At 41.3% G+C, this 16,364-nt stretch overlaps 1 protein-coding gene across 2 annotated transcripts in view; it reads right to left on the bottom strand.

Annotated features, from left to right (window-relative positions):
- Positions 1 to 16,364, bottom strand: part of LOC311103392 (cytohesin-1) — an 82,955-nt gene that overhangs the window by 9,719 nt on the left and 56,872 nt on the right. For both annotated transcript variants that reach the window (XM_084144957.1, XM_084144958.1), the window contains exons 7-9: positions 6,396 to 6,508; positions 4,153 to 4,301; positions 3,703 to 3,814 (exon numbers count right to left, since the gene is read on the bottom strand). In XM_084144957.1, the coding sequence (XP_084001083.1) occupies positions 3,703 to 3,814; positions 4,153 to 4,301; positions 6,396 to 6,508 (374 nt within the window). The remainder of the gene's footprint in view (positions 1 to 3,702; positions 3,815 to 4,152; positions 4,302 to 6,395; positions 6,509 to 16,364) is intronic.

The following is a 16,364-nucleotide window of genomic DNA, read 5'->3' as shown; positions in this document are numbered from 1 at the left end:
GCAAATGGAATGTCATCAAACACATGGAAACCATGTGTTTGATACCATTCCACTTATTCTGCTCCAGCCATTACCACGTGCCAGTCCTCCACAATTAAGGTGCCACCAACCTCCTGTGGTATTGGGCAGGTATTCTAAGTAGTGGGCTAGTATGGACATTGGAACATGGCTACAAACACGTTCTCCTTGCCACCATTTTGTCACTGTGTTATCGTCATCATGTCCTCAGAATGTGACATATGAATGTTGGAAGCGACACTTGACAGACAGAGAGTCATGTAGAGACAAATGGCAGAATCTCACAGCTGATGATATGACAGTTGATTGGCTTGGAGGAGATTGTGATTGATTGATGATTGGTTGATCACTTCAGTTCCTGTCAGTCACTCAGAAAGCGAGGACCCTGGCAAAAAATGTCCCGGACAAGGCGGCCCGAGGAGATTTTTGTTGGGCGGTGCCGGCGGGTCAGGGGGTGCTGGGCTGGGGAGGTGTGGAGGAGGAGGAGCGATCGCCCATGCACATAGGGGGTCAGAACAGAGGGGGTGGGCAGTGAGGGTTAGGAGGGACCTGGGTCGTGTTTAGTAAGGAGAGAATGTTTTGAAATGAAGTGAAACAGTGAGGTACTGTAACAGCTGAATGTGTTCAATAAGAAAACAGATTTTTGTTTTGCAATGCTGTGCCCCACAGAACATGACCCAGGACATTTTCAGCACTAGTCTCTTTCGACCACCAGCTTCAAGTCAGATAACATGTATTTTATAATTGTGTCATATTCTGATTAACATGGGCAACTTGGTTGTCAAAATTCCTTTTAAATTAACGAGGAAGACCTCAGGATTTACATGACAAGTAAAATGTGCTTTCCTTGGTCTCATCAGATGATTCAATCTCTATTCCTAAACACAATAGCTAGAATGTAGCCTATATTCTAAACACTAATCATGTAGTGCACTTATGCATGGTTCTATAGATGGCACCCAGTCCTCACTCCCCTCCTAACCTCCCCTTCTCAACACACATCCCCCATTCTCCATTCTCCCCACACCCACCTCACTGCAGTCCAGTCCAGCACCACACCAAACCAGACCTGGGATCACAGTAGTTGTTTTCTTTCAAATACTTTCAGCGTTTGAGTGATCCTGCCTGGAGGGTTTTGCACTTTTAGTTCCATTGTGCGAGGCACGCTCAATCAAGCGCTGCTGAAGTATTTGGAAGAAAACAGATGTTATTTGAACCCAGGTCTGCACCAGGCCAGGCCAAAGCCATACCAGACCAAAGCCAGACCAGGCCAGGCCAAAGCCACAGCAGACCAAAGCCACACCAGACCAGGCCAGAGCCACACCATCACCCTTCAGGTCCATTAACAGCATGACAGAGAGAGCAGAGCTGGAGCCAGTTGGTGTAGCTGCAGTATTCCATTCATATGATCCCATTAAAGAGCTAACAACAACAGACATTGTTCTTGTGAGGTCAGAACTTCTGAGAATCCTAACATGATTTACTATTCACGATCTAAAATGCTGGTACATTTTGAATAGGTTCCTAAATGGTAGTTAATAGGTTGCTAATTCAAAACTAACTTAATTCGTAGATCTGTCTTCAAACCCTTTGTCGTGCTCTTTCTAGAAAGAGGAATACTGCAGCTCGCCAAAACACGGAGACTGAAAAGGTAAATCACCACAGCATAACGGTGAGGTCAAACTCGTCACTACGGTGGTCACAAAACAAAATGGCCGCCATGTTGTTCCCCAAGCGGCCTAACCAGGCAAAGCACCTAGCAACCGCCCAGCGACCAACACAGAGAGAGAGAGAAGCACGTGGACACACCACCAGCTCAATGGAAGACCAACAAACAAACATACAAACATACAAATAAAACTAGATTCAGTCGATAATGGCGGAACAAGGAAACCCAACAGCAACAAAATCCACAAACAAAAAAACAAAAACGTTAAAAGCGTACAACAGAAATAAATGAGGGAGAACGGAAGCAATGGTGGACCACCGAAAGCACCGGAGAGCTGAGAAGATGGACTAGTTTTTGGGAAGAGCAGATGTACATACCTCCTGGGGAAAGACAACAGCCAAAATCATGGGAACAAACAAACAAACGAGGAAGAAAAAGAAAACAAAAATCAAATTAAATTATTTAAAAAATCATAGCACCACTTCTTGCTCATCTGATTGGAGGAGTGGCTCAATGCACTGGTTTACAATGTTGGCACTCAGAGGAACAACCCTTCAAAAACGCATTTTGATATTTAGTAAATTCATCAAGTTACACATTGTTATATTATCAGATTTGATGAAGACGTATCAGTCTCAGAGCCTTATTTAGATTATGATTATTATAGGCTCTCAATAGAAGGCTCTGGGATAAGTGGAGTTATTCTGGAGTACATTTATAACCACCAGAGGAGGCTTCTGCTCACCCCAAATCATTTCAGTTCAATGCATTGTTACACTGGTGCCAACTTCTGTAAAACAACGCATTGCACAGCACCACCTCTAGTGTCCCAGTCCATTCAGGCCAATTATTTAACCTTCCAAATGCATTGTTACACTGGTGCCAACTTCTGTAAAGCAACGCATTGCACAGCACCTCCTCTAGGGTCCCAGTCCATTCAGGCCAATTATTTAACCTTCCACCCAAATTAGTAGCACCTGAATGTCAATATTCCCAGTTATGTATCACTGGAGTGTGATTGTAGTCTTCTTCATTTTACTGGAAGGGTGCTAAAGACTCACACTGATTAGGGGTTTCAATTCAGGTTCAGGGTCCTGTTCATTAGGCACCAAACGGGAGAACATGGAATGAAACAGGGAGGCACTACCTACTGGACTTGTCCAATAAGAAACGCTAATTTTAATTTTCCATTGTGGCTAATGAACATGGCCCAGATTATTGTGAATTTATATCAGAGTCATTGTGAATCCATCCAAACAGAGAGCGTAAGATCCACTGGGAAACAGACAGGGTGGAGAGTTAGGAAGTCCGTACGTCTCTGTTAGATCACAGGACATAATGTGGTTCTCTTTGCTGGAAGACTGATCATTGGGAAGTCCTGGAAGAGTAATTGTAACATTAGAGGGGAAGGAAGCATAGTAGTAGTGTGTGTTCACAGGTTTATACTCCACTGTACAGGTTGTCTCTCTATGTCCAGAATGTGCAGCTATCTGTCTGTCTGTCTGTCTGCCTGTCTGCCTGTCTGTCTGTCTGCCTGTGTATCATGTGTAGGTAAGAGTGTGTGTATGTGTGCGTCTATGCGTGAGTGAGTGTATGACTATGCCTAGTCGTGCATTACTGAAAGCCCTCCACATGTGGTCGTCTGATCTCAGGGCCTCATCCATAATGCATTGGGGTGGGCAGAGGCCCCTCAAATACTGTATATGGATTGAACACACACACACGCACACACACACACACACACACACACACACACAGGCAGTCTGATCGAGATGGGCTCATTGGTCAGTCTGTAGGCCTCTGTTTCACTCTGATAGAATCCATCACACCTTCCCTACCATCATAGACAGTGATAAACACAGTCATCGATGGGCACAGTAATATTGGTGAGGATTGGAGAGGATACAGGCCTTTGGGATTTCTAACTGTACAACAGTTATTTCAAGATTATTTCAATGCTTCAACAACGTTATTTAAACGTTCTGAAGGTTATTTCAGCGTCTAGTCCTGCTCACCCAGTTTAAGCAGCCAGCCCTCCCGGTCTGGGTTAAAGAAGGTGTGTGTGAGATCGTTCCCGTCGTCCTCAGGGATTTTGAAGGGCTCGTTCTTGATGCTGTCATACAGGTTCTGTGGGGAGGAGAGAGAAACACTAGGACTTGAGTACAGATAGATACAGAGAGGGGGTTGAAGAGGAAGGTATAGGACCCCTGGGGCAGGGGGATCTGATGGGATCAGGAGTGAGATGGAGGGATGGAGAGACAGATGGAGGGATGGAGAGACAGATGGAGGGATGGAGAGACAGATGGAGGGATGGAGAGACAGATGGAGGGATGGAGAGACATATGGAGGGATGGAGAGACATATGGAGGGATGGAGAGACATATGGAGGGATGGAGAGACAGATGGAGGGATGGAGAGACAGATGGAGGGATGGAGAGGTCTCGTTGATGCCTCTGTTCACACACCCTGAGTAGGTCCTCTGGAAGGTCTCCTCCATCGTTGATTCCTCTGTTCATGGAGATGAAGCGCTCCACTGCCGGCTTGTCCTTCACGTTGGGGTTGTGGAGGCTGGTGTTCAGCATGATGATAGCAAACGACAGGATGTAACAGGTGTCTGGAGAAAAACACACACACACACACACAGACACAAGCATTCAGGAACACACACAGGCACACACACACACACACACACACACACACATTTGCAAATTGGGACCCCAACATTGTCATACAGATAGATTCATGGACACAGTCCCAGAAACAGAAAGTACTGTCTCCACTTACAGTTAGTGAGTGCATACATTTTCACCACACAGCCGACACACAATTTATACTGGTGTGATTGATGGTCAGCTGCGGTGTTCGCAAATATAAAGTGATACCACGTCTCTGGGACAATAGCATAGAAAATGTAAATTACTGGAGCTGAAAGAATTGCTCTTTGTGGACTAGATTCAGATAGATAGAGAGAAACCTCGTTAAGGAAGAGAGTGAGGTGGACAGACATGAAAGAGTGTGTTGGTCGCTAAGTGTGTGTGTGTCGCTCAGTGTGTGTGTCGCTCAGTGTGTGTGGTGTGTGTGTCCATGTGTACATGCAGGTGCGTGCAGAAAGACAATGTGGTCAGAGGCTGGCTGACACAGCAGCAGCACTTTCCATTATCTGGCCTGTTTGACTCAGAGAGAAGGTCATGAATTATTTCCATCCGTCTGCATCCATGTTCCAAGCAGCCCGTTTGCCACGGACATTATGTCCCCGTGAACACACCAGATAAATATAATAATAATAATATAATATGCCATTTAGCAGACGCTTTTATCCAAAGCGACTTACAGTCATGCGTGCATACATTTTTTTTGTGTATGGGTGGTCCCGGGGATCGAACCCACTACTTTGGCGTTACAAGCGCCGTGCTCTACCCATACCCTTCCCATACCCTTCCAGTAAACACTTCACCATGCCTGGGTTCCCTATCTATACTGAACAAAAATATAAACGCAACATGCAAACAATTTCAAAGATTTTGCTGAGTTACAGTTCATATAAGGAAATCAGTCAATTGAAATGAATTCATTAGGCCCAAATCTATGGATTTCACATGACTAGGCATAGGCCCACCCACTTGGGAGCCAGGCCCAGCCAATCAGAATTAGTTTCTCCCCACAAAAGGGCTTTATTACAGACAGAAATACTCTTCAGTACCCCCTGTGGTTACACGTGATCTGCGGTTGTGAGGCCGGTTGGACGTACTACCAAATTCTCTAAAATGACGTTGAATGCGGCTTATGGTAGAGAAATGAACATTTTATTCTCTGGAAACAGCTCTGGTGGATATTCCTGCAGTCAGCATGCCAATTGCACACTTTCTCAAAACCTGAGACATCTGTGGCATTGTGTTGTGTGACAAAACTGCACATTTTAGAGTGGCCTTTTATTGTCCCCAGCACAAGGTGTGCCTGTGTAATGATCATGCTGTCTGTCAGGTGGATGGATTATCTTGACAAAGGATAAAATGCTCCCTAACAAGGATGTAAACAGATTTGTGCACAAAATTTGAGAGAAATACACTTTTTGTGCGTATGGAACATTACGGGGATTGTTTATTTCAGCTCATGAAACATGGGACCAACACTTTACATGTTGCGTTTATATTTTTGTTCAGTATATATATATTTTTTTTTTTACAAATACTTTGAGCGTTTGCTCTAGCCTGCCTGAAGTGAAAGATGGGCGAGGTTTGTAGTATTGGGACTGTTCTATTGGTCCATTAAGCCAAGCAAGCTCAATCAAGCGCAGATTAAGTATTGATTTTGAATAGTCTTTGAACACAAGTCTGCACTTCACCATGCCTGCTAAATACAGTAGGAATAATACTGCTAGAATGGCATTCACATCCTATTGTACCTGCACACTGAAGAATAACATCTTCCTCTTTGAAAAGTGCATCAGTGAACACAGACTTGTTGGAGTGGGATACCTTATAACAGGGGTATACAGTAACTTCAGATCTAAAATATAAAATTCATACTGTATATCCATTCGTACTGTATATCCATTCACCACTTCACCCTCAGTAGACACTTCAAATGGTACCCTTCAATCGCCCATCACCATGACAGGCGGTAACCCTAGCTCTAACAATGCTTTAGTGTAAATCGTGTTGACTCTTCACTACATGCCTGGTAATGAGGTCCAAGCCTGTGTTCCTACCTGTGGACTGGAAGACACCAGGGTTGCACTGGCAGTATCTCTGGGCGAATGCCTCCATCATGCGGTCGATCTTCTGGGCCTCGCCAGGCAGCCGGAAGCTCCACAGGAACTGTCTGTCAGGGGAGGAGAAAGAGAGCTTAGTCAGTAATACCATCTATTAACTACTAACTTTGTCTAAATACCAAATGGCACCCTACTTTCTACGTAGTGCACTACTTTTGACCAGTAGGTTGATACACATATTTAGATGACTGAAGGCCTTTGTTAACTACTGATGAGGGTGTGAAAGTGGGACAATTTTTTCTCATGTAAAGTAAGTAAGCCTTGTCTGAGCCAGAACGGCTCCTGTTTGCTTTATCTAACTTAGAGAAATGCACTCTGGTTAAGAGTGTCTACTAAATAACCAACATGTAAACGGTCAAGTAGTGCACTCTATAGGGAATTAGGGTGCATAGTTGGGACAAATCCTAACTTGTTGTATCCATACTATATTAGCCCTGCAGTTCTCTTCTGTCTTGGTAGATGGGTTTTCTTAGTGCGTCTTCATACTAACATTGGTGGTGGTGTAACAGCTCAACTACTATCTAATAACTATTCTGTGAAGTGCTGTGTTACAGTATGTTATGGCTGGTACAAGTGTGTAAGGAAGTAAGTAGCCTTCCACGAGCCGTGGCTAATGCTAGATGGAACAGCTTATAGGAGCAGGAGTCTATCTCATGTTTATGTAGACTGAAGCAGGTGTACAGGTACACCCCCTGGACAGGAGGCTAGTCTATCTACCTCCTGTTTCTGTAGTGAGGCAGCTTGATGTACAGGTACACCCCCTGGACAGGAGGCTAGTCTATCTACCTCCTGTTTCTGTAGTGAGGCAGCTTGATGTACAGGTACACCCCCTGGACAGGAGGCTAGTCTATCTACCTCCTGTTTCTGTAGTGAGGCAGCTTGATGTACAGGTACACCCCCTGGACAGGAGGCTAGTCTATCTACCTCCTGTTTCTGTAGTGAGGCAGCTTGATGTACAGGTACACCCCCTGGACAGGAGGCTAGTCTATCTACCTCCTGTTTCTGTAGTGAGGCAGCTTGATGTACAGGTACACCCCCTGGACAGGAGGCTAGTCTATCTACTTCCTGTTTCTGTAGTGAGGCAGCTTGATGTACAGGTACACCCCCTGGACAGGAGGCTAGTCTATCGCAGGGCCTTACAAGCTGTGCCCGTGTGAGATGATTTAATGGAAGATAAACTGATTAAAGGTTTGGCAGCGACACAATAACCCAAATATTTAATGATTAACAGCAACGTTAGGTAACTTTAGGACAATGGTATATCAGGAGGATAAAGATAACGTTAGGTAACTGTAGGACAATGGTATATCAGGAGGATAAAGATAACGTTAGGTAACTATAGGACAATGGTATATCAGGAGGATAAAGATAACGTTAGGTAACTATAGGACAATGGTATATCAGGAGGGTAAAGATAACGTTAGGTAACTATAGGACAATGGTATATCAGGAGGATAAAGATAACGTTAGGTAACTATAGGACAATGGTATATCAGGAGGATAAAGATAACATTAGGTAACTATAGGACAATGGTATATCAGGAGGATAAAGATAACGTTAGGTAACTATAGGACAATGGTATATCAGGAGGATAAAGATAACGTTAGGTAACTATAGGACAATGCTGTATCAGGAGGATAAAGATAACGTTAGGTAACTATAGGACAATGGTATATCAGGAGGATGAAGATAACGTTAGGTAACTATAGGACAATGGTATATCAGGAGGATAAAGATAACGTTAGGTAACTATAGGACAATGGTACAGTGGGGAAAAAAAGTATTTAGTCAGCCACCAATTGTGAAAGTTCTCCCACTTAAAAAGATGAGAGAGGCCTGTCATTTTCATCATAGGTACACGTGAACTATGACAGACAAAATGAGATTTTTTTTCTCCAAAAAATCACATTGTAGGATTTTTAATGAATTTATTTGCAAATTATGGTGGAAAATAAGTATTTGGTCAATAACAAAAGTTTCTCAATACTTTGTTATATACCCTTTGTTGGCAATGACACAGGTCAAACGTTTTCTGTAAGTCTTCACAAGGTTTTCACACACTGTTGCTGGTATTTTGGCCCATTCCTCCATGCAGATCTCCTCTAGAGCAGTGATGTTTTGGGGCTGTCGCTGGGCAACACGGACTTTCAATTCCCTCCAAAGATTTTCTATGGGGTTGAGATCTGGAGACTGGCTAGGCCACTCCAGGACCTTGAAATGCTTCTTACGAAGCCACTCCTTCGTTGCCCGGGTGGTGTGTTTGGGATCATTGTCATGCTGAAAGACCCAGCCACGTTTCATCTTCATTGCCCTTGCTGATGGAAGGAGGTTTTCACTCAAAATCTCACGATACATGGCCCCAATCATTCTTTCCTTTACACGGATCAGTCGTCCTGGTCCCTTTGCAGAAAAACAGCCCCAAAGCATGATGTTTCCACCCCATGCTTCAGAGTAGGTATGGTGTTCTTTGGATGCAACTCAGCATTCTTTGTCCTCCAAACACGACGAGTTGAGTTTTTACCAAAAAGTTCTATTTTGGTTTCATCTGACCATATGACATTCTCCCAATCCTCTTCTGGATCATCCAAATGCACTCTAGCAAACTTCAGACGGGCCTGGACATGTACTGGCTTAAGCAGGGGGGCACGTCTGGCACTGCAGGATTTGAGTCCCTGGCGGCGTAGTGTGTTACTGATGGTAGGCTTTGTTACTTTGGTCCCAGCTCTCTGCAGGTCATTCACTAGGTCCCCCCGTGTGGTTCTGGGATTTTTGCTCACCGTTCTTGTGATCATTTTGACCCCACGGGGTGAGATCTTGCGTGGAGCCCCAGATCAAGGGAGATTATCAGTGGTCTTGTATGTCTTCCATTTCCTACTAATGGCTCCCACAGTTGATTTCTTCAAACCAAGCTGCTTACCTATTGCATATTCAGTCTTCCCAGCCTGGTGCAGGTCTACAATTTTGTTTCTGGTGTCCTTTGACAGCTCTTTGGTCTTGGCCATAGTGGAGTTTGGAGTGTGACTGTTTGAGGTTGTGGACAGGTGTCTTTTATACTGATAACAAGTTCAAACAGGTGCCATTAATACAGGTAACGAGTGGAGGACAGAGGAGCCTCTTAAAGAAAAAGTTACAGGTCTGTGAGAGCCAAAAATCTTGCTTGTTTGTAGGTGACCAAATACTTATTTTCCACCATAATTTGCAAATAAATTCATAAAAAATCGTACAATGTGATTTTCTGGATTTTTTTCTTCTCAATTTGTCTGTCATAGTTGACGTGTACCTATGATGAAAATTACAGGCCTCTCTCATCTTTTTAAGTGGGAGAACTTGCACAATTGGTGGCTGACTAAATACTTTTTTTCCCCACTGTATATCAGGAGGATAAAGATAACGTTAGGTAACTATAGGACAATGGTATATCAGGAGGATAAAGATAACGTTAGGTAACTATAGGACAATGGTATATCAGGAGGATAAAGATAACGTTAGGTAACTACAGGACAATGGTATATCAGGAGGATAAAGATAACGTTAGGTAACTATAGGACAATGGTATATCAGGAGGATAAAGATAACGTTAGGTAATTATAGGACAATGGTATATCAGGAGGATAAAGATAACGTTAGGTAACTATAGGACAATGGTATATCAGGAGGATAAAGATAACGTTAGGTAACTACAGGACAATGGGATATCAGGAGGATAAAGAAAACGTTAGGTAACTATAGGACAATGGTATATCAGGAGTATAAAGATAACGTTAGGTAACTACAGGACAATGGTATATCAGGAGGATAAAGATAACTTTAGGTAACTATAGGACAATGGTATATCAGGAGGATAAAGATAACGTTAGGTAACTATAGGACAATGCTATATCAGGAGGATAAAGATAACGTTAGTTAACTATAGGACAATGGTATATCAGGAGGATAAAGATAACGTTAGGTAACTACAGGACAATGGTATATCAGGAGGATAAAGATAACGTTAGGTAACTATAGGACAATGGTATATCAGGAGGATAAAGATAACGTTAGGTAACTATAGGACAATGGTATATCAGGAGGATAAAGATAACGTTAGGTAACTATAGGACAATGGTATATCAGGAGGATAAAGATAACGTTAGGTAACTATAGGACAATGGTATATCAGGAGGATAAAGATAACGTTAGGTAACTATAGGACAATGGTATATCAGGAGGATAAAGATAACGTTAGGTAACTACAGGACAATGGTATATCAGGAGGATAAAGATAACGTTAGGTAACTATAGGACAATGGTATATCAGGAGGATAAAGATAACGTTAGGTAACTATAGGACAATGGTATATCAGGAGGATAAAGATAACGTTAGGTAACTATAGGACAATGGTATATCAGGAGGATAAAGATAACGTTTGGTAACTATAGGACAATTGTATATCAGGAGGATAAAGATAACGTTAGGTAACTATAGGACAATGGTATATCAGGAGGATAAAGATAACGTTAGGTAACTATAGGACAATGGTATATCAGGAGGATAAAGATAACGTTAGGTAACTATAGGACAATGGTATATCAGGAGGATAAAGATAACGTTAGGTAACTACAGGACAATGGTATATCAGGAGGATAAAGATAACGTTAGGTAACTATAGGACAATGGTATATCAGGAGGATAAAGATAACGTTAGGTAACTACAGGACAATGGTATATCAGGAGGATAAAGATAACGTTAGGTAACTACAGGACAATGGTATATCAGGAGGATAAAGATAACGTTAGGTAACTACAGGACAATGCTGTATCATGAGGATAAAGATAACGTTAGGTAACTATAGGACAATGGTATATCAGGAGGATAAAGATAACGTTAGGTAACTATAGGACAATGGTATATCAGGAGGATAAAGATAACGTTAGGTAACTATAGGACAATGGTATATCAGGAGGATAAAGATAACGTTAGGTAACTATAGGACAATGGTATATCAGGAGGATAAAGATAACGTTTGGTAACTACAGGACAATGGTATATCAGGAGGATAAAGATAACGTTAGGTAACTATAGGACAATGGTATATCAGGAGGATAAAGATAACGTTAGGTAATTATAGGACAATGGTATATCAGGAGGATAAAGATAACGTTAGGTAACTATAGGACAATGGTATATCAGGAGGATAAAGATAACGTTAGGTAACTACAGGACAATGGTATATCAGGAGGATAAAGAAAACGTTAGGTAACTATAGGACAATGGTATATCAGGAGTATAAAGATAACGTTAGGTAACTACAGGACAATGGTATATCAGGAGGATAAAGATAACGTTAGGTAACTATAGGACAATGGTATATCAGGAGGATAAAGATAACGTTAGGTAACTATAGGACAATGGTATATCAGGAGGATAAAGATAACGTTAGGTAACTATAGGACAATGGTATATCAGGAGGATAAAGATAACGTTAGGTAACTACAGGACAATGGTATATCAGGAGGATAAAGATAACGTTAGGTAACTATAGGACAATGGTATATCAGGAGGATAAAGATAACGTTAGGTAACTATAGGACAATGGTATATCAGGAGGATAAAGATAACGTTAGGTAACTATAGGACAATGGTATATCAGGAGGATAAAGATAACGTTAGGTAACTATAGGACAATGGTATATCAGGAGGATAAAGATAACGTTAGGTAACTATAGGACAATGGTATATCAGGAGGATAAAGATAACGTTAGGTAACTATAGGACAATGGTATATCAGGAGGATAAAGATAACGTTAGGTAACTATAGGACAATGGTATATCAGGAGGATAAAGATAACGTTAGGTAACTATAGGACAATGGTACAGTGGGGAAAAAAAGTATTTAGTCAGCCACCAATTGTGAAAGTTCTCCCACTTAAAAAGATGAGAGAGGCCTGTCATTTTCATCATAGGTACACGTGAACTATGACAGACAAAATGAGATTTTTTTTCTCCAAAAAATCACATTGTAGGATTTTTAATGAATTTATTTGCAAATTATGGTGGAAAATAAGTATTTGGTCAATAACAAAAGTTTCTCAATACTTTGTTATATACCCTTTGTTGGCAATGACACAGGTCAAACGTTTTCTGTAAGTCTTCACAAGGTTTTCACACACTGTTGCTGGTATTTTGGCCCATTCCTCCATGCAGATCTCCTCTAGAGCAGTGATGTTTTGGGGCTGTCGCTGGGCAACACGGACTTTCAATTCCCTCCAAAGATTTTCTATGGGGTTGAGATCTGGAGACTGGCTAGGCCACTCCAGGACCTTGAAATGCTTCTTACGAAGCCACTCCTTCGTTGCCCGGGTGGTGTGTTTGGGATCATTGTCATGCTGAAAGACCCAGCCACGTTTCATCTTCATTGCCCTTGCTGATGGAAGGAGGTTTTCACTCAAAATCTCACGATACATGGCCCCAATCATTCTTTCCTTTACACGGATCAGTCGTCCTGGTCCCTTTGCAGAAAAACAGCCCCAAAGCATGATGTTTCCACCCCATGCTTCAGAGTAGGTATGGTGTTCTTTGGATGCAACTCAGCATTCTTTGTCCTCCAAACACGACGAGTTGAGTTTTTACCAAAAAGTTCTATTTTGGTTTCATCTGACCATATGACATTCTCCCAATCCTCTTCTGGATCATCCAAATGCACTCTAGCAAACTTCAGACGGGCCTGGACATGTACTGGCTTAAGCAGGGGGGCACGTCTGGCACTGCAGGATTTGAGTCCCTGGCGGCGTAGTGTGTTACTGATGGTAGGCTTTGTTACTTTGGTCCCAGCTCTCTGCAGGTCATTCACTAGGTCCCCCCGTGTGGTTCTGGGATTTTTGCTCACCGTTCTTGTGATCATTTTGACCCCACGGGGTGAGATCTTGCGTGGAGCCCCAGATCAAGGGAGATTATCAGTGGTCTTGTATGTCTTCCATTTCCTACTAATGGCTCCCACAGTTGATTTCTTCAAACCAAGCTGCTTACCTATTGCATATTCAGTCTTCCCAGCCTGGTGCAGGTCTACAATTTTGTTTCTGGTGTCCTTTGACAGCTCTTTGGTCTTGGCCATAGTGGAGTTTGGAGTGTGACTGTTTGAGGTTGTGGACAGGTGTCTTTTATACTGATAACAAGTTCAAACAGGTGCCATTAATACAGGTAACGAGTGGAGGACAGAGGAGCCTCTTAAAGAAAAAGTTACAGGTCTGTGAGAGCCAAAAATCTTGCTTGTTTGTAGGTGACCAAATACTTATTTTCCACCATAATTTGCAAATAAATTCATAAAAAATCGTACAATGTGATTTTCTGGATTTTTTTCTTCACAATTTGTCTGTCATAGTTGACGTGTACCTATGATGAAAATTACAGGCCTCTCTCATCTTTTTAAGTGGGAGAACTTGCACAATTGGTGGCTGACTAAATACTTTTTTTCCCCACTGTATATCAGGAGGATAAAGATAACGTTAGGTAACTATAGGACAATGGTATATCAGGAGGATAAAGATAACGCTAGGTAACTATAGGACAATGGTATATCAGGAGGATAAAGATAACGTTAGGTAACTATAGGACAATGGTATATCAGGAGGATAAAGATAACGTTAGGTAACTATAGGACAATGGTATATTAGGAGGATAAAGATAACGTTAGGTAACTATAGGACAATGGTATATCAGGAGGATAAAGATAACGTTAGGTAACTATAGGACAATGGTATATCAGGAGGATAAAGATAACGTTAGGTAACTATAGGACAATGGTATATCAGGAGGATAAAGATAACGTTAGGTAATTATAGGACAATGGTATATCAGGAGGATAAAGATAACGTTAGGTAACTATAGGACAATGGTATATCAGGAGGATAAAGATAACGTTAGGTAACTACAGGACAATGGTATATCAGGAGGATAAAGAAAACGTTAGGTAACTATAGGACAATGGTATATCAGGAGTATAAAGATAACGTTAGGTAACTACAGGACAATGGTATATCAGGAGGATAAAGATAACGTTAGGTAACTATAGGACAATGGTATATCAGGAGGATAAAGATAACGTTAGGTAACTATAGGACAATGCTATATCAGGAGGATAAAGATAACGTTAGGTAACTATAGGACAATGGTATATCAGGAGGATAAAGATAACGTTAGGTAACTATAGGACAATGGTATATCAGGAGGATAAAGATAACGTTAGGTAACTATAGGACAATGGTATATCAGGAGGATAAAGATAACGTTAGGTAACTATAGGACAATGGTATATCAGGAGGATAAAGATAACGTTAGGTAACTATAGGACAATGGTATATCAGGAGGATAAAGATAACGTTAGGTAACTATAGGACAATGGTATATCAGGAGGATAAAGATAACGTTAGGTAACTACAGGACAATGGTATATCAGGAGGATAAAGATAACGTTAGGTAACTATAGGACAATGGTATATCAGGAGGATAAAGATAACGTTAGGTACCTACAGGACAATGGTATATCAGGAGGATAAAGATAACGTTAGGTAACTATAGGACAATGGTATATCAGGAGGATAAAGATAACGTTAGGTAACTATAGGACAATGGTATATCAGGAGGATAAAGATAACGTTAGGTAACTATAGGACAATGGTATATCAGGAGGATAAAGATAACGTTAGGTAACTATAGGACAATGGTATATCAGGAGGATAAAGATAACGTTTGGTAACTATAGGACAATTGTATATCAGGAGGATAAAGATAACGTTAGGTAACTATAGGACAATGGTATATCAGGAGGATAAAGATAACGTTAGGTAACTATAGGACAATGGTATATCAGGAGGATAAAGATAACGTTAGGTAACTATAGGACAATGGTATATCAGGAGGATAAAGATAACGTTAGGTAACTACAGGACAATGGTATATCAGGAGGATAAAGATAACGTTAGGTAACTATAGGACAATGGTATATCAGGAGGATAAAGATAACGTTAGGTAACTACAGGACAATGGTATATCAGGAGGATAAAGATAACGTTAGGTAACTACAGGACAATGGTATATCAGGAGGATAAAGATAACGTTAGGTAACTACAGGACAATGCTGTATCATGAGGATAAAGATAACGTTAGGTAACTATAGGAAAATGCTATATCAGGAGGATAAAGATAACGTTAGGTAACTATAGGACAATGGTATATCAGGAGGATAAAGATAACGTTAGGTAACTATAGGACAATGGTATATCAGGAGGATAAAGATAACGTTAGGTAACTATAGGACAATGGTATATCAGGAGGATAAAGATAACGTTAGGTAACTATAGGACAATGGTATATCAGGAGGATAAAGATAACGTTAGGTAACTATAGGACAATGGTATATCAGGAGGATAAAGATAACGTTAGGTAACTATAGGACAATGGTATATCAGGAGGATAAAGATAACGTTAGGTAACTATAGGACAATGGTATATCAGGAGGATAAAGATAACGTTAGGTAACTACAGGACAATGGTATATCAGGAGGATAAAGATAACGTTAGGTAACTATAGGACAATGGTATATCAGGAGGATAAAGATAACGTTAGGTACCTACAGGACAATGGTATATCAGGAGGATAAAGATAACGTTAGGTAACTATAGGACAATGGTATATCAGGAGGATAAAGATAACGTTAGGTAACTATAGGACAATGGTATATCAGGAGGATAAAGATAACGTTAGGTAACTATAGGACAATGGTATATCAGGAGGATAAAGATAACGTTAGGTAACTATAGGACAATGGTATATCAGGAGGATAAAGATAACGTTTGGTAACTATAGGACAATTGTATATCAGGAGGATAAAGATAACGTTAGGTAACTATAGGACAATGGTATATCAG

The sequence above is a fragment of the Coregonus lavaretus genome (genome assembly GCF_964263955.1).
Source record: "Coregonus lavaretus genome assembly, chromosome: 2".
In the NCBI taxonomy this organism is placed as follows: Eukaryota; Metazoa; Chordata; class Actinopteri; order Salmoniformes; family Salmonidae; genus Coregonus; species Coregonus lavaretus.
The sequence above is the reverse complement of the archived record's forward strand: the minus strand, read 5'-3'. Positions and strand labels throughout refer to the sequence as shown.